The sequence below is a fragment of the Hyla sarda genome, chromosome 4, assembly GCF_029499605.1.
Source record: "Hyla sarda isolate aHylSar1 chromosome 4, aHylSar1.hap1, whole genome shotgun sequence".
In the NCBI taxonomy this organism is placed as follows: domain Eukaryota; kingdom Metazoa; phylum Chordata; class Amphibia; order Anura; family Hylidae; genus Hyla; species Hyla sarda.
The window spans coordinates 22,984,776-23,012,111 of NC_079192.1; the positions used below are offsets into that span (position 1 = coordinate 22,984,776).

General features: G+C 47.7%; 1 protein-coding gene across 2 annotated transcripts in view; it reads right to left on the reverse strand.

Moving 5' to 3' along the window:
- STAG3 (STAG3 cohesin complex component) overlaps positions 1–27,336 on the reverse strand; it is a 249,753-nt gene that overhangs the window by 204,536 nt on the left and 17,881 nt on the right. For both annotated transcript variants that reach the window (XM_056570147.1, XM_056570148.1), the window contains exons 5-6: positions 27,184–27,280; positions 3,669–3,745 (exon numbers count right to left, since the gene is read on the reverse strand). In XM_056570147.1, the coding sequence (XP_056426122.1) occupies positions 3,669–3,745; positions 27,184–27,280 (174 nt within the window). The remainder of the gene's footprint in view (positions 1–3,668; positions 3,746–27,183; positions 27,281–27,336) is intronic.

The following is a 27,336-nucleotide window of genomic DNA, read 5'->3' on the forward strand; positions in this document are numbered from 1 at the left end:
AGGGAGACCAGCAGATCCACAGTTGGAGAGGAGGTCCACCGAGCAATGAGGTCCTTGGAGAAGGGATACCGCGCTTGAACCTTCTATGTTTCCTGAAACTTCTTGTCAGGGTGCCTCCAGGCGGATACCAGCAGGGTGTAAAATTCAGAGTGAGAGCTGAAGGTCTTGGGTGCCGGTCGGGCACAAAGAAAAGGGAGACTTCTGGAGCCACGTCCGAAGTTCCTGGGTCTTTTAGATGGAAGGTGTATCTTATGGTCGAAACCAATGAGTACACCACATCAGGCATCCGTGCGTTGCTTGAAGTCGGAGGCCGAATCAGAAATCTCATCAGCAAGTTCTCCAGGTGAATGGGAACGAGGTGAGGCAGCACTGGAAGAGGTCTGGCACGATGAGAGGAAACTTCTGGACCACGTCCGAAGTTCCTGGGTCATTAGCTGGAAGGTGTCTCTTATGGCCGAAACCAATGAGTACACCACATCAGGCATATCCGTGTGGTCCTCTGAGTCGGAGGCCGAAAAAGAAACTTCATTCACAAGTTCTCCGGGTGAATGGGAACGAGGTGAGGCAGCCCTGGAGGTTGGGCATGATTAAAGGAAACTTCTGGAGCCACGTCCGAAGTTCCTGGGTCCTCTAGACGGAAGGTGTCTCTTGTGGCCGAGACCAATGAGTGCACCATGTCTGACATATCCGTGTGGTCCTCTGAATCAGAGGCCGAATCGGAAACTGCATCCACAAGTTCTCCAGGTGAATGGGAACGTGTGAGGTGGCCCTGGAAGAGGGGGAGACTGACCAGATACGCGCGTCTGGAGAGCCAGAGCGGTGATCATGGGAGCATCCTCTAGGGGAGCGACGCTTGCTACAGGGCATAGTAACAGAGCGATGCCTGTGAGGGGAGCGCCCATGCCTGCCGGAAGACTCGGAGGATGAGTCAGATGAAAAACACCCCCATGACGCTGCAAGAGCATCAGTATAGAAGGAGAGTGGGACCCTCCGGAGGGCCGGGAGGGCCTCTCCAATGCAGTCAGCACATAACGGGAGACCTGAGCCAAGTTGGATATAGACTGGGGGAGGGAGAGAACCCAGGCTGGAGGGGCGGCCGAACCCACCAGGTCTGGTAGACAACTGGGGTAAAATAGCAGGGGGGTCTGGGGGAGCAGTCAGAACAAGTGATTCAGCAGAACCAGACATTTTTGAGATACAGCTTTTACAGATGTAATGAGTGGCTAACACTCCAGTTAACTGTTTAGAGGGAGCAAATGGGTTCAGCAGAACCAGGCATTTTGGAATTACAGCTTTTACAGACAAAATGATGAACTAACGCTCCAGTTGTCTGTGCAGCCCAAGTCTGTGACCCCAGGGCAGCTGCTGTGAGGAGAACTCCGTTCTAGTGGAGAAATGCCAGCCAATAGCAAAAGAGGGGCGGGCCAGGAGCAGGGGCACTGCTGATTGGCCCCTGCCTCTCACAAACACGCGCACAGCGCTGATTGGAGGCTAATTTGCACCTCTTAGAAGCCCCTACAACAGGGGGGGGGCGGAGCTATAGTGCCCTCAGCTTCTGACAAGAAGGTCAGTAATGGCGCCCACGACCGCTCCTCTCCCAGAGAGCACTGTCATTCGCATGTGCGCTTGCGGGGAAGCGAGCGAGACGCCGCTGGCAGCCGACTGCTGCCGAAAGCGAAAGTAAGCTGGCGCTTCATGCGCCCGCATAGTAAAAACGCCGCGGCTGTCAGCCGCTTAAAGAAACGCACACACCACACACGCATATCGTTCAGGAAAGTGAAAAGTATGAATAAAGCTGTGCCCCAGTCAAAAAATGCTCTTGCTCACCCCAGCAATAAATATAGAAAAAAACCCTGTCCAGGCCAGCCCCTGAGAAAAAGTGAGGGTCTCCAGAGGTTGCAAGGCTGTACCTAAGGAGAAAGGGAATATACTCACCTCAGTCAGAAGAACTTACCAAATGAAGTCTTCTATGAGGTCTTCAGTCAGCTTTCTGTCACCTACATCACGCCGAGCTACCATGTGCGAGCGAGGCGAGCAGGGAAATAGGGGGACCCATGAGGTACAACCCCAGGCGCTGACCGTTGGCGAGAGGGGGTTAACAGCGCATATACGTAATGTCTGTGCCCCCTCAATCGCAATGGGGAGACAGTGAGCCGCAGTTCCTGAATCCCCACCTGAAAACATGAAAGAAAAAGGAATAAAAAAAAATAACACATCCCTAACTAGGAAAATAATAAAACATAAGACCTGGTCTGGAGAGAACTCCAGACCATATCCACCTCCTTAAGACACTAAGCTAAAACTGATTACCTCAGGTGCCTGTGGGCGGGTATACCTTGCTGGGAGGAGCCGACTTCTCTTGTTGCCATTAGTGTCGAGCCTCCTAGTGACAGAAGCATACACCCATGGTCTGTGTCCCCCAATGGAGCAGATAGAGAAAAAAAAACTCTTATATACCAGTAATATATGTTCTTTTGCAACAGCTGGAGGCTCACTGGTTGGGAATTACTGCTGTACAGCATGGTATAACCAGTGTTAAGTCCTGTGTAATACATCCATAGGCTAATTAAAATGACCATAAATGGCATCAATCATGTGACCTGTAGGTAGTAATAATGTATAAAATTAAGTTCCGCTCCTCGAAGTAATACTTTTCTCCATTTTAGATATGTGGGGACTATGGATCACACAACATGACTGTCCATCGTAGGCGATACTATGGACTAAACTGTGAGTTGTACCATTTTTGTTTACTATATAACAGGTTACAGTGCTGGTAATAGCAAAGTAATGTGAGCAGAATTGTTAAAGGGGTACTCCACTGGAAAAAAAAAATGTTTTTAAATTAACTGGTGCCAGAAAGTTAAACAGATTTGTAAATTACTTCTATTAAAAAATCTTAATCCTTCCAGTCCTTATCAGCTGCTATATGATCCACAGGACATTCTTTTCTTTTTGAATTTCCTTTCTGCCTGACCACAGTGCTCTCTGCTGACACCTCTGTCCATTTTAGGAACTGCCAGAGAAGGAGCAAATCCCCATAGAAAACCTCTCCTGCTCTGGACAGTTCCTAAAATGGACAGAGGTGTCAGCAGAGAGCACTGTGGTCAGACAGAAATTCAAAAAGAAAATAACTTCCTGTGGAACACACAGCAGCTGATAAGTACTGAAAGGATTAAGATATTTTAATAGAAGTAATTTACAAATCTTTCTGGCACCAGTTGATTTAAAAAAATAATAATGTTTTCCAGTGGAGTACCCCTTTAATACTGTATGATTTCCTATTCTATACATAATAAAGAAAAACAACCGAAAGAGAAAAAACCCTTTAGGATGTATTCCCATGTACAGTATCCTGTGCATATTTAATGCGCAGAATTTGAAGTTGCAGATTTGAAGCTGAGTTCTGTCAATAAGTATACATTGAACTTAGCAGCATTAAATCCTGCGCATCAAATATACACAGGATACTGTACACACAAATACACCCTTTAGAAGTATGGAGCAGTTGGCAATGTTTGTTAAGTCATTATCATTAGTAAAGGACAACACTCACATTGGTTGTCACTTTTAAATATGTTTTTCAGAAAACAAATTATAAACTATTTGCCAAAGTGTCCACAGCCCTTACTTAGGAGTTTACATGAAGAAAATGTTGTAATACTAACTTCATTAAAGTCTTCAGTCATTTTCCTGATGATGTCAGCGTTCTGCATGGTCTCCATCATCTCCCTAGTCACCACGCCTGGAGAGGACGGACACCGGATTATACATAGGACGCACTATATTTGTATTATATTTTTCACATACCGTATTTATCGGCGTATAACACGCACTTTTTAGGCTAAAATTTTTTGCCTAAAGTCTGTGTGCGTGTTATACGCCGATACCCCCCAGGAAAGGCAGGGGAGAGAGGCCGTCGCTGCCGGCTTCTCTCCCCCTGCCTTTCCTGGGGTCTATAGCGCTGCTGTCGGCCCTTTTCACCCCCTGGTTATCGGGGCCGCTGCCCGTTCTGTCCCCCTGACTATCGGTGCCGGCGCCGATAGCCAGGGGGAGAGAAAGGGCAGCGGCACCCATTGCCGGTGCCGCTGCCCCGTTGCCTCCCCCCATCCCCGGTGGCATAATTACCTGAGTCGGGTTCGCGCTGCTCCGCTGCTCCAGGCCTCCGTCGTTGCTATGCGCTGAACGGCGCGGCGCATGACGTCAGAGCGCCGCGCCGTGCATAGCAACGACGCTGGGGACGCACGACGGAGGCCTGGAGCAGCGCGGACCCGACTCAGGTAATTATGCCACCGGGGATGGGGGGAGGCAACGGGGCAGCGGCGCCGGCAATGGGTGCCGCTGCCCCTTCTCTCCCCCTGGCTGTCGGCGCCGCTTCTCTCCCCCTGGCTATCGGCGCCGGCACCGATAGTCAGGGGGACAGAACAGGCAGTGGCGCCGATAACCAGGGGGTGAAAAGGGCCCACAGCAGCGCTATAGACCCCAGGAAAGGCAGGGGGAGAGAAGCGGGCAGCGACGGCCTCTCTCCCCCTGCCTTTCCTGGGGGTATATCGGGGTATACACGCGCACACACGCACCCTCATTTTATCATGGATATTTGGGTAAAAAACTTTTTTTACCCAAATATCCTTGGTAAAATGAGGGTGCGTGTTATAGGCCGGTGCGTGGTATACCCCGATAAATACGGTATATTTTAATTATATTTGTTACATTTCACAACATGGCTCCCTCTTGGTAACCACATACGGGTCTTGAACTATAAAGCTGGCAAAAATCCTCTGAAATCATTGCTTCTAGAGTAGAATACAGAGGCGCAGGGCTTTACATGGCAAGAGTTACACAGAAGATTTACTGCAACCTAAGACACCTTAAAGGGCTACTCCCCCCTAGACATCTTATCCCCTATCCAAAGGATAAGGGATAAGATGTCTGATTGGCCCCCCAGACATCTGGTGCAAGGAGCGAACTGGTGCAATGACGTCACGACCATGCCCCCTCAATGCAAGTCCCATAGACTTGCATTGAGGGGGGAGTGGCCGTCACGAGCCTCTCCTGCAGCACCCGCTTGTCATCAGCTGCACGGAGCAAAGATCGCTCCCTGTTGATGACTCACAGAGTATCGTGACGTCACGGCTCCGCCCCCTCATAACATCACGACCTGCCCCCCTCAATGCAAGTCTATGGTATGGGGCGTGACATCACGAGGAATCGGGGCCATGAGGTCACGATACTCCGGTCCCTGTATCGCAAGTCATCAGCACGGAGTGATCTTCGCTCCGTGCAGCTCATGACAAGCGGGTGCTGCAGGAGAGATTGTGGGGGTCCCCAGTGGCGGGACCCCCGCCATCAGACATCTGTAAACCTTTAACCCCTTTAACCCGTGAACCAGAAGAAAAATTAACTGAACACTCCCTCGGACAGATAACCGAAAAGGAACCCTGGAAAAGGGCGGGAGCTGTGTCCCCCAATGGACCCTTCGAGAAAGAGATTTTACGGTAAGTCAAAAAAAACTCCTTTTCTCTATCAGCTCCATTGGGGGACACAGACCTTGGGACGTACCAAAGCCGTCCCTTGGGTGGGCAGAGAAAAAAGGTCAGGCAGTCGGCTGTACCACCGCCGCCTGCAACACTTTACGGCCCAGACTAGCATCAGCCGATGCGAAGGTATGAACCTGGTAGAATCTCGAAAAAGTGTGCAAAGACGACCAGGTGGCCGCTTTACAGATCTGCGAGGCCGAGGCCTTGTTTCGGAGAGCCCAGGATGCTCCCACAGATTGGGTGGAATGAGCCTGGTGGAGGCCTTGATGAGGAGGTCGTCCAAGTAGGGTATCACTGATACCCCTCTTGACCGTAACACAGCTATCACAGGCGCCAGAATCATGGTAAAATGTTGTGGCGCTGTGGCCAGACCGAAGGGGAGAGCCACAAATTGATAATGACCTTCCGGAACCGCAAAGCGGAGGTACCGCTGGTGTCCGGGAAAAATTGGAACGTGGAGGTAGGCATCCATCATGTCCACCGAGGAAAGAAACTCCCCTTGATCCATAGACGCCACCACCGAACGGAGAGATTTCATTTGGAAATGGCGGATAAGAAGATGTTGGTTGAGACGTTTGAGATCCAGGATTGGCCGCACAGAACCGTTTTTCTTAGGAACCACAAAAAGATTGGAGTAGAAGCCCCGAAAGCGTGCCCTTGAAGGAACCGGGACAATGACACCCTGGATGAGAAGGGACTGAAGAGCCTCCCGAAATTCCCTCACAAGCGAGGGAGATGGGGGAGCACGGGACTGAAAAAAACGATCCCTCGGAAGGGAGGCAAATTCTATCTGGTATCCGTTGGACACCATGTCCCTGACCCAGGAGTACTGAATGTGCGTGGTCCAAACGTCTCGAAAGAGCAAGAGGCGACCTCCCACCCGAGAAAAAGCTGCGGGTGGGAGTGTCCCTTCATGCAGAAGTGGGTTTGCGGTTGCCCGATTTGGCAGCAAAACAGTCAGAACGGTTAGTGTCTGACTTCCAAGAGGGATGCGCCTTGAAAAAGGGGACCTTCTTGTCACGTGGAGGCGCCTGGCTGGACCCTTTAGAGGGGCCAGACGTCCGAAAGGAAAAAGACTTTCTGCGGAAAGAAGTGCTAGAATTGTTTTGAGGTAATAAAGAGCTCTTGCCACCTGTTGCCTCCGAGATAATCTCATCCAGGCGCTTGCTGAAAAGTCGGGAACCGGTAAAAGGAATCTCGGTGAGAGACTTCTTAGATGCAGCATCCGCGTTCCATGTTTTAAGCCAAATGGAACGACGGAGGGCCACTAGATTACCGGTGGCAAAGGCAGCGAGCTGAGTGCAAGGAAGCAGAACACAGAAAGTTTCCAGCTTCGTAACATTGGAGGGCCAGAGCAGACAGTTATTCCGGGGGAGATCGCCAAAGAATGCCCTAACGGAGTTGGGAATGCCAAACCGAAAGGGCCTCAGACACCCAGGTGGAGGCGAAGGCAGGAAGGAACCCGCGGCTTCAAGGCATACTTTGCTAAAGACTCAAACTTCTTGTCTGCCGGATCCTTGAAGGCAGCTGCATCCGCCAGCGGCAAAGTAGTAGCTTTAGAGAGGCGGGAAACCGGAGGATCCACCGCCGGAGAGGAAGTCAATTTGGAGACAAGGTCCTTGGCGAAAGGATATCGCGCTTGAACTTTCTTCAGTCCCTGAAACTTCTTCTCATGGTGCTTCCAGGCAGATTCTAGAATGGCATCAAATTCAGCTTGAGAGCTGAACACTTTGGGTGCCGGTCGGGCACGATGAAAGGATACTTCTGGAGCTGCGTCTGAAGTTCCTGGGTCCTCTAGGTTAAAGGTGTCTCTTATGGCCATAACCAATGAGTTCACCATGTCCACTGAGTCCGAACGGTCCTCTGAATCGGATGCCGAATTGGAAACCTCGTCTGCCAGCTCTCCAGGAGAGTGCGAATGAGTGGAGGTGGCCGTAGAAGAGGGAGACTCCGACCTGGTACGTGGCTCAGGAGAGCCATAGCGGTGACCCCGGGAACGTCCTCTGGAAGAGTGACGCGTGTGGCCTGAAGAAGCGGTTGGGCGAGACCTGCAAGAGGAACACCCGTGTCTACCAGAAGACTCAGGGTATGAGTCAGAGGAGACACCCCTATTACGCTTATGTGAAGCATAGGGAGAAGGGGAATGGGACCTTCTAGAGGGCCGGTGAAGGGTAGACCTCTCCAAGGCAGTCACCACAGAACGGGAGACCTGTGCCAAGTCGGATATAGACTGGGAGAGGGAGGAAACCCAGGCTGGAGGGGCGGCCAAACCCGTGTCTGAAGGAGCACCTGGGTTAGAAATAGCAGGGGGGTCTGGGGGAGCAGTGGAGCAGGCAGAACAAGTGGGTTCAGCAGAACCTGGCATTTTTGCAGAGCAGTTTTTACAAGCGTAATGGGTAACTAATGTCCCCGATATCTGCTGAAAGGGAGGAACAGTTCTGGGCACGGACATAGCTAAAAAATGAACAGTCTCACCCAAGTCTGTGTCCCAATGCAGCTGCTGTGAGAAGAACTCCGCACTGTGGCTGTGAGGAGAGAGAAGAGACGCTGGCCAATAGGAGGAAGAGGCCGGGTCAGAGGCAAGGGTGCTGTGATTGGCCCCTGCACGGCCCCAAACGCGCGTACGGCGCTGCTGAAGCGCTTATGTGGCTTGGTGGGCGGAGCTAACGTCCGCGGGGCCGCCAAAGAAATACAGCAGGACTTAATAATGGCGCCCGCTCCGAACCCCAAGCGCACACGCCGCCTTAGTGAGCTCTTATGCGCCTGGGGAATGGAGCAGGCAAAGTGCTGTCGGCAGCCGCGGCTGCCGATGTGAAAGTAAAAAGGCGCACCCGCCCGCAGAGAGAAACCTGCGGCGCGTACTGTAACACACATTGTCAAATAAAGTGAGCCTTACTGTGAAACACTGCCCCTTGCACAACTGCTCCCCCAATAATAAAAAACAATCCCCCTGCAGGGAAGAATATCCCACGGCCAGCCCCAGCTTCAGTAAGGATAGGTCCAAAAACAGGTGTCTCCAGCTGTTGCAAGACCTAGGAGAGAAAAAAAAACTTACCTATGCTGAAGAACTTACCTGAAGAAGTCTTTAGAATGTAGTCTTCAGTCAGCATTGTCACCTGCAGCAAGCCAAGCTCACAGCGAGGGGAACAGGGAGGTAGGGGGACCCGGACCCATGAGGTACAACCCCAAGCGCTGACCGTTGGCGAGAGGGGGTTAACAGTACATCCAAGATTCCTGCCACCTCTCGCAATGGGGAAACAGTGAACCGTAGTTCCTGAGTCCCCACCTGAAAACAGAAAGCAAAAGGAATAAAGCACTAACACATTTCCTAAACCTAAAAAATATGAGACCTGGTCTGGAGAACACCAGACCAGTGTCCACCTCCTTAAGACACTAAGCAAAAACTGAATTGCTCAGTGGCCTGGAGGCGGGTATATCCTGCTGGGAGGAGCCGACTTTTTGGTTACCATAGTGTCAAGTCTCCTAGAGACAGCAGCATATACCCAAGGTCTGTGTCCCCCAATGGATCCTTTGAGAAAGAGATTTTTACAAGGGGTAATAGGAGAAAAAGCCTCCCAAAATTTGTAACCCCATTTCTTCTGAGTAAGAACATACCCCACATGTGTATGTAAAGTGCTCTGTGGGCGAACTACAATGCTCAGAATAGAAGGAACGCCACTGGGTTTTTGGAGAGAGAATTTGGTTGGAATGGAAGTCGGGGGCCATGTGCGTTTACAAAGCCCCCCGTGGTGCATCCGCCACCAAAATACCCTAAGGCAGTGTTTCCCAAACAGGGTTGCCCACTGGGAGTTTGAGCAGCGGCAGAAAATTTGCCACAGCTCAAACTTGCAGTGAGAAACTCACTGTAAACCCACCCGTGTGAATGTACCCTGTACATTCTCATGGGGGGAGGGGGGGCAAACCTCCAGCTACAACTACAACTTCTAGCATGCCCTTTAGCTGTCCATGCATGCTGGGGGTTGCAGTTATGCAACAACTGGAGGCACACTAGTTGCAAAACACAGTTTGTTACTTAAAAGCAAAACTGTCATGAACTCTGGGTGCTATAACCTACACACAGCCTTTGTACTGTGTGCAGATGGTGTGTACAGCATTGGTTTTTACCTTATTTTTGCTGGCTTTCATCACCACCCCAAAAATGCTTTTGATCACAGCCACACACAATCAGATAGGCGTGGCACGAGGTACGCTATGCCCTGCCACTACCACCATGCCCACCCCCTGTGTCAGCGCTGGGACCGCTGTGTGATTGACACAGGCTCACTGAGGAGGCAGACGGCAGCGGGAGCGAGCACTCACTGGGGGAGTGAGCACTTGCCTGGATAACACGTGGCAGTGCGAACGTTAGATGAGCTGAGGGGCGCATGCGCTGGGACCTGTGTGTCAATCACACAGCGGTCCCAGCGCTAACACAGGGGGTGGGCGTGGTGGCGGCGGCGGGGCATAGCGTACCTTACGCCACGCCTATCCAACTGTGTGCGCCTGTGATCAAATGCATTTTTTGGGGTGATGAAAATCGGCAAACCTAAGGTAAAAACAATGCTGTACACACCATCTGCACACAGTACAAAGGCTGTGTGTAGGTTATAGCACCCAGAGTTCATGACAGTTGCGCTATAAATAACAAACTGTGTTTCGCAACCAGTGTGCCTCCAGCTGTTGCAAAACTACAACTCCCAGCATGTACGGTCTGTCAGTGCATGCTGGGATTGTAGTTTGCAACAGCTGAAGGCACACTGGTTGCGAAACCCTGAGTTAGGTAACAAACTCTGTATTTTGCAACCAGTGTGCCTTCAGCTGTAGCAAAACTACAACTCTCAGCATGCATTGACAGCCGAGCATGCCCTTTGGCTGTTTGTGCATGCTGGTTTTTGCAGTTATGCAACAACTGGAGGCACACTTTTTTCATAGAAAAAAAGTGCCTCCAGCTGTTGCATAACTACAAGCCCCAGTATGCACAAACAGCCAAAGGGCATGCTGGGAGTTGTAGTTTTGCCACCAGCTGTTGCAAAACTACAACTTCCAGCATGCCCTTTGGCTGTTGTGGCTTAGCAACAGCAGGAGGCGAGCAACTCACCTCCTTCTGTATCCTGCCAATGCCACTGAGGACTGTGCAGCCGCCGCCGCCCGGGGACCTCCGCCGACACCTCCAAGGACCCTCCACGTCGATGCCAGGGACCCCCGCCTGCTCCGATGGACAGGTAAGGGACCCCCGACTTGCCCAATCACCTCCCAGCAGGCTCAGTGATTGACCAGTCGTCCGGACCAATCAATTACACTATCACACTCCTCTCGGACGCCACCTATCCCCCTTTTTTCCGGGTCACCGGAGACCCGGAATCGCCAGTCTGAATCGACTGGCAATTTGCGATCTCAGGACCCCAGACCCCCCCCCAAGGGGTTTGCACGGGGTGCCTGCTGAAAATTTCTAGCAGGCATCCCGGTCCAGACCCTGCCCGGCGAGCACCAAAATTCCCACGGGTGTACAGGTACACCCTGGGTCCTTAAGTGGTTAAATATCTCTCAATAGAAAAGAAAGTATCTCGGGACCTTGCTGCCTATAGGGACATACTGAGGTTGCATTGCAGAGGACATCCGCTATTGAAATCTATTTTCAACTGAATTGTGCAAAAATAACAAAACAATGTATATTATCGTATAAAACATACCAGAGCATTGATAATTTCTAGCTGTTAATTTACTTCTCCATATACAGGAGGAATAAACAAAACATGTCAGGAATGTGGACTGATCCGCTTTTAATAACAAGGAACGTTTTGCTGAATTTTCCTCATACACACCCCTCATTGGTGGGGAATGAAGTATGTACTGTAGGCCGCTAATACTTTGAAGTAGAATCAAAAAACTGAAGGGGTTGTCTGACAATTAAAACATTTTGTCGACTGTCTAATAAACTAACATATATTTGTAAATAAAGTTATTTAACCCCTTAACCCCTTAAGGACCCAGCCATTTTACACCTCAGGACCCGGCCTTTTTTTGCACATCTGACCACTGTCACTTTAAACATTAATAACTCTGGAATGCTTTTAGTTATCATTCTGATTCCGAGATTGTTTTTTCGTGACATATTCTACTTTAACATAGTGGTAAAATTTTGTGGTAACTTGCATCCTTTCTTGGTGAAAAATTTTATGAAAAATTTGAAAATTTAGCATTTTTCTAACTTTGAAGCTCTCTGCTTGTAAGGAAAATGGATATTCCAAATAATTTTTTTTTTATTCACATATACAATATGTCTACTTTATATTTGCATCATAGAAGTGACGAGTTTTTACTTTTGGAAGACACCAGAGGGCTTCAAAGTTCAGCAGCAATTTTCCAATTTTTCACAAAATTTCCAAACTCACAATTTTTCATGGACCAGTTCAGGTTTGAAGTGGATTTGAAGGGTCTTCATTTTAGAAATACCCCACAAATGACCCCATTATAAAAACTGCACCCCCCAAAGTATTCAAAATGACATTCAGTCATCATTTTAACCCTTTAGGTGTTTCACAGGAATAGAAGCAAAGTGAAGGAGAAAATTCACAATCTCCATTTTTTACACTCGCATGTTCTTGTAGACCCAATTTTTGCAAGGGGTAAAAGGAGAAAATGTATACTTATATTTGTAGCCCAATTTCTCTTGAGTAAGCACATACCTCATATGTCTATGTAAAGTGTTTGGCGGGCGCAGTAGAGGGCTCAGAAGCGAAGGAGCGACAAGGGGATTTTGGAGAGTACGTTTTTTTGAAATGGTTTTTGGGGGGCATGTTGTATTTAGGAAGCCCCTATGGTGCCAGAACAGCAAAAATCCCCCACATGGCATACCATTTTGGAAACTATACCCCTTGAGGTACGTAACAAGGAATAAAGTGAGCCTTAATACCCCACAGGTGTTTCACAACTTTTGCATATGTAAAAAAATAAAAATAAAATTTCACTAAAAGGTGTGTTTCCCCCCCCCCAAATTTCACATTTTTGCAAGGGTTAATAGCAGAAAATACCCCCCAAAATTTGTAACCACATCTCTTCTGAGTATGGAGGTACCCCAAAAGTTGACCTGAAGTGCACTACAGGCGAACTACAATGCTCAGAAGAGAAGGAGTCATATTTGGCTTTTTGAGAGCAAATTTTGCTCGGGGGGCATGTCGCATTTAGGAAGCCAATATGGTGCCAGGACAGCAAAATAACCCCCACATGGCATACCATTTTGGAAACTAGACCCCTTGAGGAACGTAAGAAGGCGTAAAGTGAGCATTTACCCCCCACTGATGTCTGTCATATCTTTGGAACAGTGGGCTGTACAACATTTTTAATTTGCACAGCCCACTCTTCCAAATATCTGTCAGACACCAGTGGGGTGTAAATTCTCACTGCACCCCTCATTACATTCCGTGAGGGGTGTAGTTTCCGAAATGGGGTCACGTGTTTTTTTTTTTTTTTTGCGTTTGTCAAAACCGCTGTAACAATCAGCCACCCCTGTGCAAATCACCTCAAATGTACATGGCGCACTCTCCCTTCTGGGCCTTGTTGTGCGCCCCCAGAGCAGTTTGCGCCCACATATGGGGTATCTCCGTACTCGGGAGAAATTGCATTACAAATTTTGGGGGGCTTTTTTCCCCTTTATCTCTTGTCAAAATGAAAAGTATAGGGCAACACCAGCATGTTAGTGTAAAAAGTTTATTTTTTTTACACTAACATGCTGGTGTAGACCCCAACTTCACCTTTTCATAAGGGATGAAAGGAGAAAAAGACCCCCAAGATTTGTTAGTCAATTTCTCCCGAGTACGGCGATACCCCATATGTGACCCTAAACTGTTGCCTTGAAATACGACAGGGCTCCAAAGTGAGAGCGCCCTGCGCATTTGAGGCCTGAATTAGGGATTTGCATAGGGGTGGACATAGGGGTATTCTACGCCAGTGATTCCCAAACAGGGTGCCTCCAGCTGTTGCAAAACTCCCAGCATGCCTGGACAGTCAACGGCTGTCCGGCAATACTGGGAGTTGTTGTTTTGCAACAGCTGGAGGCTCCATTTTGGAAAGAGTGGCGTACCAGACGTTTTTCATTTTTATTGGGGAGGGAGGGGGGCTGTGTAGGGGTATGTGTATATGTAGTGTTTTTTACTTTTTATTTTATTTTGTGGTAGTGTAGTGTAGTGTTTTTAGGGTACAGTCGCACGGGCGGGGGGGTTACAGCGAGTTTGAGCTGCCGCGCAAAATTTGCTGCATTGCAAACTTGCAGCCCGATACTCACTGTAAGCCGCCTGCCCATGTGAATGTACCCTGTACATTCACAGGGGGGACCTTCAGCTGTTGCAAAACTACTACTCCCAGCATGCCTGAGAATGTTTGGGAGTTGTGGTTTTGGAACAGCTGGAGGCACACGGGTTGGGAAACACTGAGTTAGGAAACAATGTTTCCCAACCAGTGTGCCTCCAGCTGTTGCAAAACCACAACTCCCAAACATTCTCAGGCATGCTGGGAGTAGTAGTTCGGCAACATCTTTAGAGCCAGATGTTGCCGAACTACAACTCCCAGCATGCTTGGAGTTGTAGTTTTGCAACATCTGGAGGACTAGTTTGCAGACCACTAATACAGTGGTTCCCAATCTGTGCCCTTCCAGATGTTGCAAAACTACAACCCCCAGTATGCCAAAACTGTCCAGGCATGCTGGGAGTTGTAGTTCTGCAACATCTGAAGGGCCAGATGTTACAGCACTACAACTCCCAGCATGCCTGGACAGTAAGGGCATGCTGAGGATGTGTAGTTTTGCAACATCTGGAAGGGCACAGTGGTCCAAAAACTGTGGACCTCCAGATGTTGCAAAACTGCAACTCCCAGCCTGCCCAGACGCCAAGGGCTGTCTGGGCATGCTGGGAGTTGTAGTTTACAGGGTCCTATTACAGCAATGCATGTCGCTTTACGGCGACGTGCATTGCTGTAAAGGGCCCGACCGCGGCTGAAGAGGAACTCACCTGTCGCCGCCGCCGCCATCTTCATCGTCTGGATCCGGGTCTTCAGGGACAAGGTAAGTACCGGGGCCGGTCCCCAGCACTCCCCCGTCCCCCGCCGCGTCCTCCGGTCTTCCTCCCGTCCTGTCCCGACTTTCAGGGGCCGGGCAGGACGGGAGGAAGTAACCGCCCCCCCTCCTGCGATTGGTTGGTTAACTAACCGACGGATCGCAGGGGATCGGAGGAGGTGGCCGGCTTGCCACCTCGCTCCTATACGTTAGCATGGTCCTGGCTGTCTGTGACAGCCGGGATCATGCAAAATTACCGGGCGGTCGGGTCCCAGAGACCCGATCAGCCCGGTATCGCCGCAGATCGCAAGGGCGATTTCCCTTGCGATTTGCGGCGATCGCCGACATGGGGGGGCCTACATGGCCCCCCTCGGGGTTTGCCCTGGATGCCTGCTGAAGGATTTCAGCAGGCATCCGCTTCCGATCTCTGCCCGGGGCGCGGCAGGGACCGGAAAACGCCAGGACGTACGGGGACGTCCTGGGTCCTTAAGGCCCAGGGTGCGCGGACGTCCCCGTACGTCCTGGGTCCTTAAGAGGTTAAGGACCGAGGGTTTTTCCGTTTTTGCACTTTCGTTCTTTCCTCCTTGCCTTTAAAAAATCATAACTCTTTCAATTTTGCACCTAAAAATCCATATGAAGGCTTATTTTTTGCGCCACCAATTCTACTTTGTAATGCCCAAAAATCTACGGCAAAATGGAAAAAAAAATCATTGTGAGACAAAATTGAAAGAAAAAAAACGTTTCTACGTAGTGCATTTTTCGGCAAAAATTACACCTTATCTTTATTCTGTAGGTCCATACGGTTAAAATGATCCCCTACTTATATAGGTTGGATTTTGTCGCACTTCTGGAAAAAATCACAACTACATGCAGGAAAATTAATACGTTTAAAATTGTCATCTTCTGACCCCTATAACTTTTTTATTTTTCCGCGTATGGGGCGGTATGAGGGCAAATTTTTTGCGCCGTGATCTGAAGTTTTTAACCCCTTCACGACGAGCGACGTACATGTACGGCGCCGCAAAGTGTCACTTGGCGCGCGGCGACGTACATGTACGTCGCGGGGTTCCGGGAGCGCCGCGTCACCGGTAGCGGTGATCGGGCCGGGATGACTGCTGTTATCTAGCAGCAGGCATCCTGGCACATCGCCGAGGGGGGTCCTGAGACCCCCCCATGACCGCGATGCGCGCAAATCGCAGGTCAATTCAGACCTGCGATCTGCGCGATTCCGGGTCATACGGGTCACTGGTGACCCGGAAAATAAGAGGGATCGTAGGTGTCCGAGACACCCTAGATCCCCCTAAAGGGATAGGAGTTTGGTGGCAGGGTTGCCACCCCTCCTATCCCTGCTATTGGTCGGCCGAGCGACCGACCGATAGCAGACCGGGGGAGGGGGGGTTAAAGTTCGGTTCCCCCGCTTTGCCCACCTATCGGTGTCCGGGCAAAACGGGGCAACCGTCCAGGGAGGGTTGGCGCCGAAGGTCCCTACCTGGATCCCGGATCGCGATCCTCCATGCGGGTATCCCCCACGTGCGGCGGCTTCCGGGTCCTGCTAGGTGAGTTGTTGCCTAGCAACATCCGGAGGGCCACAGTTTACAATGGTCTCTAAACCGTGGCCCTCCAGATGTTGCAAAACTACAACTCCCAGCATGCCCAGACAGCTGTTTGCTGTGTGGGCATGCTGGGACTTGTAGTTTTGCAATATTTAGAGGGGTTCAGGTTGTAGATCACTAAGTGGTCTCAAACTGTAGCCCTCCAGATGTTGCAAAACTACAACTCTCAGCATGCCCAGACAGCAGTTTGCTGGCTGGGCATGCTGAGAGTTGTAGTTTTGCAACATCTGGAGGGCCACAGTTTTGAGACCACTGGACAGTGATTTACAACTTGAACCCCTCTAAATCTTGCAAAACTACAACTCCCAGCATTCAGGAACAGCATAAGGCTGTCTTGGCATGCTGGGAGTTGTACTTGCTTGCCTCCAGCCATTGCATAACTACATCTCTCAGCATGCCCTTCCGCAATCAGTACATGCTGGGAGTTGCAGTTTTGCAACAGCTGGAGGCACACTGGTTGGAAAATACTGAGTTAGGTCATAGAACCTAACTCAAGGTTTTCCAGCCAGTGTGCCTCCAGCTGTTGCAAAACTACAACTCCCAGCATGCATGGTCTGTCAGTGCATGCTGGGAGTTGTAGTTTTGACCCCCTTCCCGTGTGAATGTACAGGCTACATTCACACTGGCGGCAGATTACAGCGAGTTCCCCGCTGCAAATTTGAGATGCGGCAAATTTTCCGTCGCAGCTCAAACTCCTAGCGGGAGACTCAGTGTAATCCGCCGCCAGTGTGAATGTAACCTAAAAACACTACACTACACTAACATAAAATAAAGAGTAAAACACTACATATACACACGTACACTGCCCCCCCACCCCCCTTCTCCAATAAAAATGAAAAACGTATTGTATGGCAGTGTTTCTAAGATGGAGCCTCCAGCTGTTGCAAAACAAAAACTTCCAGCATTTCTGGACAGCAATTGACTGCCCAGGCATGCTGGGAGTTTAGCAACAGCTGGAGGCACCCTGTTTGGGAATCACTGTCGTAGAATACCCCTATGTCCACCCCTATGCAATCCCTAATTCAGGCCTCAAATGCACATGGCGCTCTCACTTTGGAGCCCTGTTGTATTTCAAGGCAACAGAATAGGGTCACATATGGGGTATCCCTGTACTCGGGAGAAAGTGCCTAACAAATTTTGGGGGGCTTTTTCTCCTTTTACCCCTTATGAAAAGGAACAGTTGGGGTCTACACCAGCATGTTCGTGTAAAAAAATAAAAAATTTTACACTAACATGCTGGTGTTGCCCTATACTTTTCATTTTCACAAGAGGTAAAAGGGAAAAACGCCCCCCAAAACTTGTAACACAATTTCTCCCGAGTACGGAGATACCCCATATGTGGGCGCAAAGTGCTCTGGGGGCGCACAACAAGGCCCAGAAGGGAGAGTGCGCCATGTACATTTGAGGTGATTTGCACAGAGGTGGCTGATTGTTACAGCGGTTCTGACAAACGCAAAAAAAAAAACACACCCACATGTGACCCCATTTTGAAAACTACACCCCTCACGGAATGTAATAAGGGGTGCAGTGAGAATTTACACCCCACAGGTGTCTGACGGATCTTTGGAACAGTGATCCGTGAAAATGAAAAATTTTGCACAGCCCACTGTTCCAAAGATCTGTCAGACACCAGTGAGGGGTACATGCTCACTGTACCCCTCATTACATTCTGTGAGGGGTCTAGTTTCCAAAATGGTATGCCATGTGGGGGTTATTTTGCTGTTCTGGCACCATAGGGGCTTCCTAAATGCGACATGCCCCCCGAGCAAAATTTGCTCTCAAAAAGCCAAATATGACGCCTTCCCTTCTGAGCATTGTAGTTCGCCCGTAGTGCACTGCAGGTCCACTTATGGGGTACCTCCATACTCAGAAGAGATGGGGTTACAAATTTTGGGGGGTCTTTTCTGCTATTAACCCTTGCAAAAATGTGAAATTTGGGGGGAAACCCACATTTTAGTGAATTTTTTTTTTACATATGCAAAAGTCGTGAAACACCTGTGGGGTATTAAGGCTCACTTTATCCCTTGTTACGTTCCTCAAGGGGTCTAGTTTCCAAAATGGTATGCCATGTGTTTTTTTTTTTGCTGTTCTGGCACCATAGGGGCTTCCTAAAGGTGACATGCCCCCCAAAAACCATTTCAGAAAAACGTACTCTCTAAAATCCCCTTGTCGCTCCTTCGCTTCTGAGCCCTCTACTGCGCCCGCCGAACACTTTACATAGACATATGAGGTATGTGCTTACTCGAGAGAAATTGGGCTACAAATATAAGTATACATTTTCTCCTTTTACCCCTTGTAAAAATTCAAAAATTGGGTCTACAAGAACATGCGAGTGTAAAAAATGAAGATTTTGAATTTTCTCCTTCACTTTGCTGCTTTTCCTGTGAAACACCTAAAGGGTTAAAACATTTACTGACTGTCATTTTGAATACTTTGGGGGGTGCAGTTTTTATAATGGGGTCATTTATGGGGTATTTCTAATATGAAGACCCTTCAAATCCACTTCAAACCTGAACTGGTCCCTGAAAAATTGCGAGTTTGAAAATTTTGTGAAAAATTGGAAAATTGCTGCTGAACTTTGAAGCCCTCTGATGTCTTCCAAAAGTAAAAACTCGTCAAATTTATGATGCAAACATAAAGTAGACATATTGTATATGTGAATCCAAAAAAAAATTATTTGGAATATCCATTTTCCTTACAAGCAGAGAGCTTCAAAGTTAGAAAAATGCAAATTTTTTTATTTTTTCATCAAATTTTGGGATTTTTCAGGAAGAAAGGATGCAAGTTACCACAAAAATTTACCACTATGTTAAAGTAGAATATGTCACGAAAAAACAATCTCGGAATAAGATTGATAACTAAAAGCATTCCAGAGTTATTAATGTTTAAAGTGACAGTGGTCAGATTTGCAAAAAAGGGCTTCGTCCTAGAGGTGAAAATGGGCTCCGTCCTTAAGGGGTTAACGGTACCATTTTTGCATTGATAGGACTTATTGATCGCTTTTTATTCATTTTTTCATGATATAAAAAGTGACCAAAAATGCACTATTTTGGACTTTGGAATTTTTTTGCGCGCACGCCATTGACTGTGGTTTAATTAACGATATATTTTTATAATTCGGACATTTACGCACGCGGCGATACCATATGTTTATTTTTATTTACACTGTGTTTTTTTTTTAATGGGAAAAGGGGGTAATTCAAACTGTTAATAGGGAAGGGGTTAAATGATCTTTATTCACTTTTTTTTTTTGCAGTGTTATAGCTCCCATAGGGACCTATAACACTGCACTAACTGATCTTTTACATTGATCAATGGCTTCTCATAGGAAACCAGTGATCGATGATTCTGCCGCTTGACTGCTCATGCCTGGATCTCAGGCACTGAGCAGTCATTCGGCGATCGGACAGCGAGGAGGCAGGTAGGGATCCTCCAGCTGTCCTGTAAGCTGTTCGGGATGCGGCGATTTCGCCACAGCTATCCCGAACCGCTCCCTGAGCTAACCGGCATGCTTTCACTTTCGACGCAGCATTCAACTTTGAACGCCGCGTCTAAAGGGTTAATAGTGCGCGGCACCGCGATCAATGCCGCGCACTATTAGCCACGGGTCCCGGCCGTTGTTAGAGGCCGGGCCCGACCCGCTATGACGTGGGGCCATGCCGTGGCCCCGCGTTATAGATCGGGAGCTGACTCATGACGTACCGGTACGTCATGTGTCCTTAAGGGGTTAAAGCCAAATACGAAGCCCCTGGAGCAGAACAGCCCAACAAAAGACAATGACACAACCACAATCATACACCATACATACACCCCTAAGCACCCTCCGTCTCTCCACTTAGGTTGCAATAACCACCCACAAATACTGAGGAGATCCCACACACTCCAAGGGGACAACCGACTCCCCCAAAATCAACCATGGCATCCAGACCTTATAAAAAATTTTGGGGAACTTATGACTTATATACAGGGTGCTATACAGTGGGACATATTTATTACCCAGCGGGAAATAGGAGGAGGGGGAAGTATCCTTCCAGGCCATAACCATAACCTTACAGGCACAGAAAAAGAGAAAACAGATGAGAATACACCTATGGGAACCTGACTCAAGAGCATTGATCAGCCCCAAGAGATAAACCTCAGGGTTACAAACAAAGGAGAACTCTAGGTGGTCTGCCAAAAACTGCATCACTGCCCTCCAAAAGGGAAACACACTAGGGCAACTCCACACCACATGCATAAAGGACCCTCTATCAATCACACAATGAAAACAGACATCCGAAGGGGAAACACCAATACAAAAGAGTCAAACCATGGTATAATACAAACAGAGAATAAACTGTGACTGGATAAGCATGTCCCGGGAACTAATCACTGTGGCATAATATGTAGCTGCAACCTCCTCCCACTGCTCCTCAGAGCTCAGGGACATCCTCCACCCCCTTCAAATAGGCAAAGGGGTCAGGACCTACAGACTGAAGCAAGGCAAACACCTGCGTCAGTGGCTTAGAGAGGTCGGCGGCACCCAGGAGCAACTCCACTTAAGAAAACACTGGGGTCACATCAAAGGAGCCAAACTGGGCATGAACCGCATGTCTCAGTTGAAGATACTGGTAGTGGGCACTCCAAGGGAACTTATAATGGTCACACATGTCCGCAAAGGATGGGAAGGAATGAATCTCTCCAAACAAGGGAGCTAAAAAATCAAGAACAACATATTTCATATGCAATATATTTATTGATTAAAGTATAACACTGTAATCGTGTATCAACTGGTGTGGGCCAGTATTTTTTAAACAAGCACAAAAATTAGATAGTATACTTAGGATCGAGCAAGAGTAAGGCGTGACTAGTATGTCCCTATCTATTAGCCCTGCCTGACGATACTGTAAGTCCCCTGTCCTAGTGACCTGGGCCTACACTGGAACCTCCTATTGGCCCTGGGCTATAGAGGGGATGCTGAAACAATACTGTGGTGTCGCCAAGATACAGTAGACCGAGGCTAATAGCCCGACAGATCCAATATACAGTATTTGATCTTAGATATCACGCTTAGGTGTTTAGAGGTGTAACATACATGTGGTAAAAATAGTAATACAGTATCAGAACCCGAGGGGGGTAGCCAGGGGTATGTAGTAGTATTCACGTTTAAAACCCACAATTGTGTGTGTTGCATAGGTAGAGATATACCTATGCATTACATAGAGATTGCATTAATCCAACGCGTTTCGCTTATCCGTGTGAGTACAGATAGCTCCTCAGGGATTCTCGTGGAGAATACTTGCAGAAATAAGGTCATGGGAGACCGTACATATAGTAGCAATGCATCATCACATGTAGATTGAAGAAGAGTACATTAGATATACTTGTATGGTGATATGATGAGAGTGACACACTGATCTGGACAGCTGCGTATGAATAACAGTCTTCGGTCCGGGTGCTTGGTGACTCCTCCTATTAGGATGTTGAGAAAGAATCTCCACTCTGATATAGATGAAATCGAGTAGGTGTAGATACTAGAGATCCCTAGGGCACATGATAGACTGCGGTAGCGGGGTCCCAAGGGGAGAGGTAGGGAGAAGTCCAGAAGGTACGGTTCCGGGGCTGGCGGGGAGGCCCAGGAGAAGTAGGATGGTTCTGGTCCCTCAGCGTCCGGGTAATGAGGCTGTCAGCTCTCTTGTCTTCAATAGCCAAACTTCCTGTCTAGTGGACATCCTGTAATAGACTTCCTGTTCCTGTTTACACTTTAGCCAGGAATTCAGCCCTCTCTCTCCTACCCACTATGAGGAAAGAACTATAGTCAAGAAGGTGTAGTGGTACAAAGATAGAGTTGGCTAAATTCCTGGCTAGATTGTCCAGATCAGACAAGCTATTGAAGACAACAGAGCAGACAGTATGTGTGTATGAATGTATGTATTATTGTATGTATACGAATGTATGTATTATTATCATTGTAAACGTAAAAGTGTGGAAAAAAAGTAACAGTATAACCCCTTCCCCTCATAATAAAAATTTTAAATCAGCCCCCTTTTTTCCAAATTCTAAATAAAACACTGTAAAAAAAAAAATGTATTTGGAATCACTGCATGCAAACTATAAAATAATAAAATTACTGATCCGAACACATAAAATTTAGATTTTTGGTCACATCACGTCATAGAAAAAATGTAATAAAAAGTGATCAAAAAGAACTACACAAATGTGGCACCATAAAAAACTATAGCTCATGGCATGAAAAAACAATGTTTGAGGCCAGAAGGAGCGGCGGGGTGAGACCTGCGAGGGGAGCGCCCGTGTCTACCAGAAGACCCAGGGGATGAGTCAGAGGAGACACCCCTAGTACGCTTGTGAGAGCGTGAAGCATAGGGAGAGGAGGAGCGTGTCCCTCTAGAGGGCCGGTGTAAGGTGGACCTCTCCAAGGCAGTCACCTCAGAACAAGAGACCTGAGCCAAGTCGGATATAGACTGGGAGAAGGAAGAAACCCAGGCTGGAGGGGCGGCCGAACCCACCGGGTCTGAAAGAGTATCCGGGGCAGAAATAGCAGGGGGGTCTGGGGGAGCAGTGGAGCAGGCAGAACAAGTGGGTTCAGCAGAACCTGCCATTTTTGAATTACAGCTTTTACAGGTGTAATGAGTAATAAATACTCCAGATATCTGTTTTGAGAGAGGAACAGTTTTGGGCACGGACATAGTAAAAAATGAACAATCTCATCCAAGCCTGTGTCTCCAGGGCAGCTGCTGTTAGAGGACTATGCTTAAAGTCAGTCAGAGAGAGAGAAATGCCGGCCAACGGTAATGGATGAGGTTGCAAGTCCGCACCTTAACCCCTTAAGGACTGAGCCCTTTTTCACCTTAAGGACTCAGCCATTTTTTGCAATTCTGACCACTGTCACTTTAAACATTGATAACTCTGGAATGCTTTTAGTTATCAATCTGATTCCGAGACTGTTTTTGCATTTTTCTAACTTTGAAGCTCTCTGCTTGTAAGGAAAATGGATATTCAAAATATTTTTTTTTTTTATTCACATATACAATATGTCTACTTTATGTTTACATCATAAAATTTATGAGTTTTTACTTTTGGAAGACACCAGAGGCTTCAAAGTTCAGCAGCAATTTTCCAATTTTTCACAAAATTTTGAAACTCACTTTTTTTCAGGGACCAGTTCAGGTTTGAAGTGGATTTGAAGGGTCTTCATATTAGAAATACCCCATAAATGACCCCATTATAAAAACTACACCCCCCAAAGTATTCAAAATGACATTCAGTCAGCGTTTTAACCCTTTAGGTGTTTAACAGGAATAGCAGCAAAGTGAAGGAGAAAATTCACAATCTTCATTTTTTACACTCGCATGTTCTTGTAGACCCAATTTTTGAATTTTTGCAAGGGGTAAAAAGGAGAAAATTTTTACTTGTATTTGTAGCCCAATTTCTCTCGAGTAAGCACATACCTCATATGTCTATGTTAATTGTTCGGCGGGCGCAGTAGAGGGCTCAGAAGGGAAGGAGCGACAAATGGTTTTTGGGGGGCATGTCACATTTAGGAAGCCCCTATGGTGCCAGAACAGCAAAAAAAAAAACACATGGCATACCATTTTGGAAACTAGACCCCTCGGGGAACGTAACAAGGGGTAAAGTGAACCTTAATACCCCACAGATGATTCACGACTTTTGCATATGTAAAAAAAATATATATATATTTTCCCTAAAATGCTTGGTTTCCTAAATGTTTTACATTTTTAAAAAGGGTAATAGCAGAAAATACCCCCCAAAATTTGAAGCCCAATTTCTCCCGATTCAGAAAACACCCCATATGGGGGTGAAAAGTGCTCTGCTGGCGCACTACAGGTCTCAGAAGAGAAGGAGTCACATTTGGCTTTTTTGAAGGAAATTTTGCTCTGGGGGCATGCCGCATTTAGGAAGCCCCTATGGTGCCAGGACAGCAAAAAAAAAAAAAAACACATGGCATGCCATTTTGGAAACTAGACCCCTCGGGGAACGTAACAAGGGGTTAAGTGAACCTTAATACTCCACAGGTGTTTCACGACTTTTGCATATGTAAAAAAAATTTTTTTTTTTTACCTAAAATGCCTCTTTTCCCAAAAATTTTACATTTTTAAAAAGGGTAAAAGCAGAAAATACCCCCCAAAATTTGTAACACAATTTCTCCCGAGTACGGCGATACCCCATATGTGACCCTAAACTGTTGCCTTGAAATACGACAGGGCTCCAAAGCGAGAGCGCCATGCGCATTTGAGGCCTAAATTAGGGACTTGCATAGGGGTGGACATAGGGATATTCTACGCCAGTGATTCCCAAACAGGGTGCCTCCAGCTGTTGTAAAACTCCCAGCATGCCTAGACAGTCAGTGGCTATCTGGCAATACTGGGAGTTGTTGTTTTGCAACAGCTGGAGGCTCCGTTTTGGAAAAAGTGGCGTACCAGACGTTTTTCATTTTTATTGGGGAGGGGAGGGGGGCTGTGTAGGGGTATGTGTATATGTAGTGTTTTTTACTTTTTATTTTATTGTGTGTTAGTGTAGTGTAGTGTTTTTAGGGTACAGTCACATGGGCGGGGGTTCACAGCAGTTTCTCGCTGGCAGTTTGAGCTGCGGCAGAAATTTGCCGCAGCTCAAACTTGCAGCTGGAAACTTACTGTAATCCTCCGCCCATGTGAGTGTACCCTGTACGTTCACATTGGGGGGGGGGTTGGGGGAAGAAACATCCAGCTGTTGCAAAACTACAACTCCCAGCATGTACGGTCTATCAGTGCATGCTGGGAGTTGTAGTTTTGCAACCGCTGGAGGCTCCGTTTTGGAAACAGTGGCGTACCAGACGTTTTTCATTTTTATTGGGGAGGGGGGTTGTATAGGGGTATGTGTATACGTAGTGTTTTTTACTTTTTATTGTGTGTTAGTGTAGTGTTTTTAGGGTACAGTCGCACGGGCGGGGGTTCACAGTAGTTTCTCGCTGGCAGTTTGAGATGCGGAAGCAAATTTGCCGCAGCTCAAACTTGCAGCCAGATACTTGCTGTAATCCTCCGCCCATGTGAGTGTACCCTGTACGTTCACATTGGGGGGGGGAAGAAACATCCAGCTGTTGCAAAACTACAACTCCCAGCATGTACGGTCTATCAGTGCATGCTGGGAGTTGTAGTTTTGCAACAGCTGGAGGCACACTGGTTGTGAAACACCGAGTTTGGTAACAAACTTAGTGTTTTGCAACCAGTGTGCCTTCAGCTGTTGCAAAAGCTACAACCCCCAGCATGTACGGACAGTGGAAGGGCATGCTGGGTCTTGTAGTTATGCAACAGCTGGAGGCATACTACTTTTGCTGGGGATGCTGGGGACTGTAGTTATGCAACAGCTGGAGACACACTGGTTTGCTACATAACTCAGTGTGCCTTCAGCTGTTGCAAAACTACAACTCTCAGCAGTCACCGACAGCCAACGGGCATGCTGGGAGTTGTAGTTATGCAACCAGCAGATGCACTACTACAACTCCCAGCATGCACTTTAGCTGTTTGTGCAAGCTGGGAGTTGTAGTTACACAACAGCTGAAGGTACACTTTTCCATAGAAAAAATGTGCCTCCAGCTGTTGCAAAACTACAAGTCCCAGCATGCCCATAAGGGCATGCTGGGAGTTGTGGTGGTCTGCCTCCTGCTGTTGCATAACTACAGCTTGACAGGACGTACTCAAACGTCCTGAGTCCTTAAGGACTCGGAAAAGGGGCCGTTTGAGTACGTCCTGCGTCCTTAAGGGTTTAAGGGAGAAGGGGGAAAATACTTACCCTCGTCTGAAGAACTTACCTATGGAAGTCTTCATAATGCAGTCTTCAGTCAGCATTGTCCCCTGCAGTATGCCGAGCTATAATAGCGAGGCGAGCAGGGAGGTAGGGGGACCCGGACTCATGAGGTACAACCCCAAGCGTTGACCGTTGGCGAGAGGGGGTTAACAGTACATCCAAGATGCCTGCCCCCTCAATCACAAAAGGGGAAACAGTGAACCTCAGTTCATGAGTCCCAACCTGAAAAAGGAATAAAAGAACTAACACGTCTCCTAACCTAGGAAAAATAAAAAATAAGAGACCTGGTCTGGTGAGAACCCCAGACCAGTGTCTACCTCCTTAGACACTAAGCTAAAACTGATTAGCTCAGTGACCTGGAGGCGGGTATACCCTGCTGGGAGGAGCCGACTTTTCTGTTGCCATAGTGTCAAGCCTCCTAGAGACAGCAGCATATACCCATGGTCTGTGTCCCCCAATGGAGCAGATAAGAGAAAAAGTGATTTAAAAAAATAAAAAAAAACAATCAGTGTGCAAACACTGTCAGTAAAACGCTAAATGAATAGACGTTCAAAAACTGGTCAGTACAACTCATCATTTTGGTCTCTAATTCTCGAACTTTTTTATTTTTTTTTGAAAACTTATGTGATGACATTTATTTAACATATAAATGTGTAAGACAAACAAAGGAAGAAAGGGAGAAAAAAAACTTGTGGCCTGGGGAAAAAGGGAAAATATACCAGGATGGTATCAAATTAAGTAGCGATAGCCTAGCAAAATGTCAATTGTTTATAAGGGTACGTGGATTACCTGCGGAATTTCCGCGGCATATTTTCCTACCATTGACTTCAATGGGTCTGAAGGAAAATCTGCAAATCCGCCTCTATAATGGATTTTCTGCTGACACACTGAAGTCAATGGTAGCAAAATCCGTGGCGGATTTTCCGCAGCAAATACGCTGTGGAAAATCCACAGGTAATCTGCCCGGGCGAACGTTCCCTAAGACGAAGATATAGGATTAGTATATTCTTTAACAGCAGCAACTAGGCCAGTCCCTTGGACACAAACCTACCAGTAATATATAGGAAAAAGACAAAGAGATTTGACATAGTTTATTTTTTTTTCTTGCTGCCAATTTTTCTTGTGTGAAATAAAGAGAGATGGCAGAAGAGCTTGTTTACTGCTTCGGCCCAGCCTCCCCGCTCACCTTTACACCCACAAGCCTGGATAATGAAGTTGATAAGCCCCAGAAGAGCCGCCTCGCGGTCTGTCTTGTAGCTGTCCAGCCATTCATCTACCAGTGCCTGTAAGAAGATATGGAACGGATGATAAAATATTCATTTGAGCATACAAGATGATC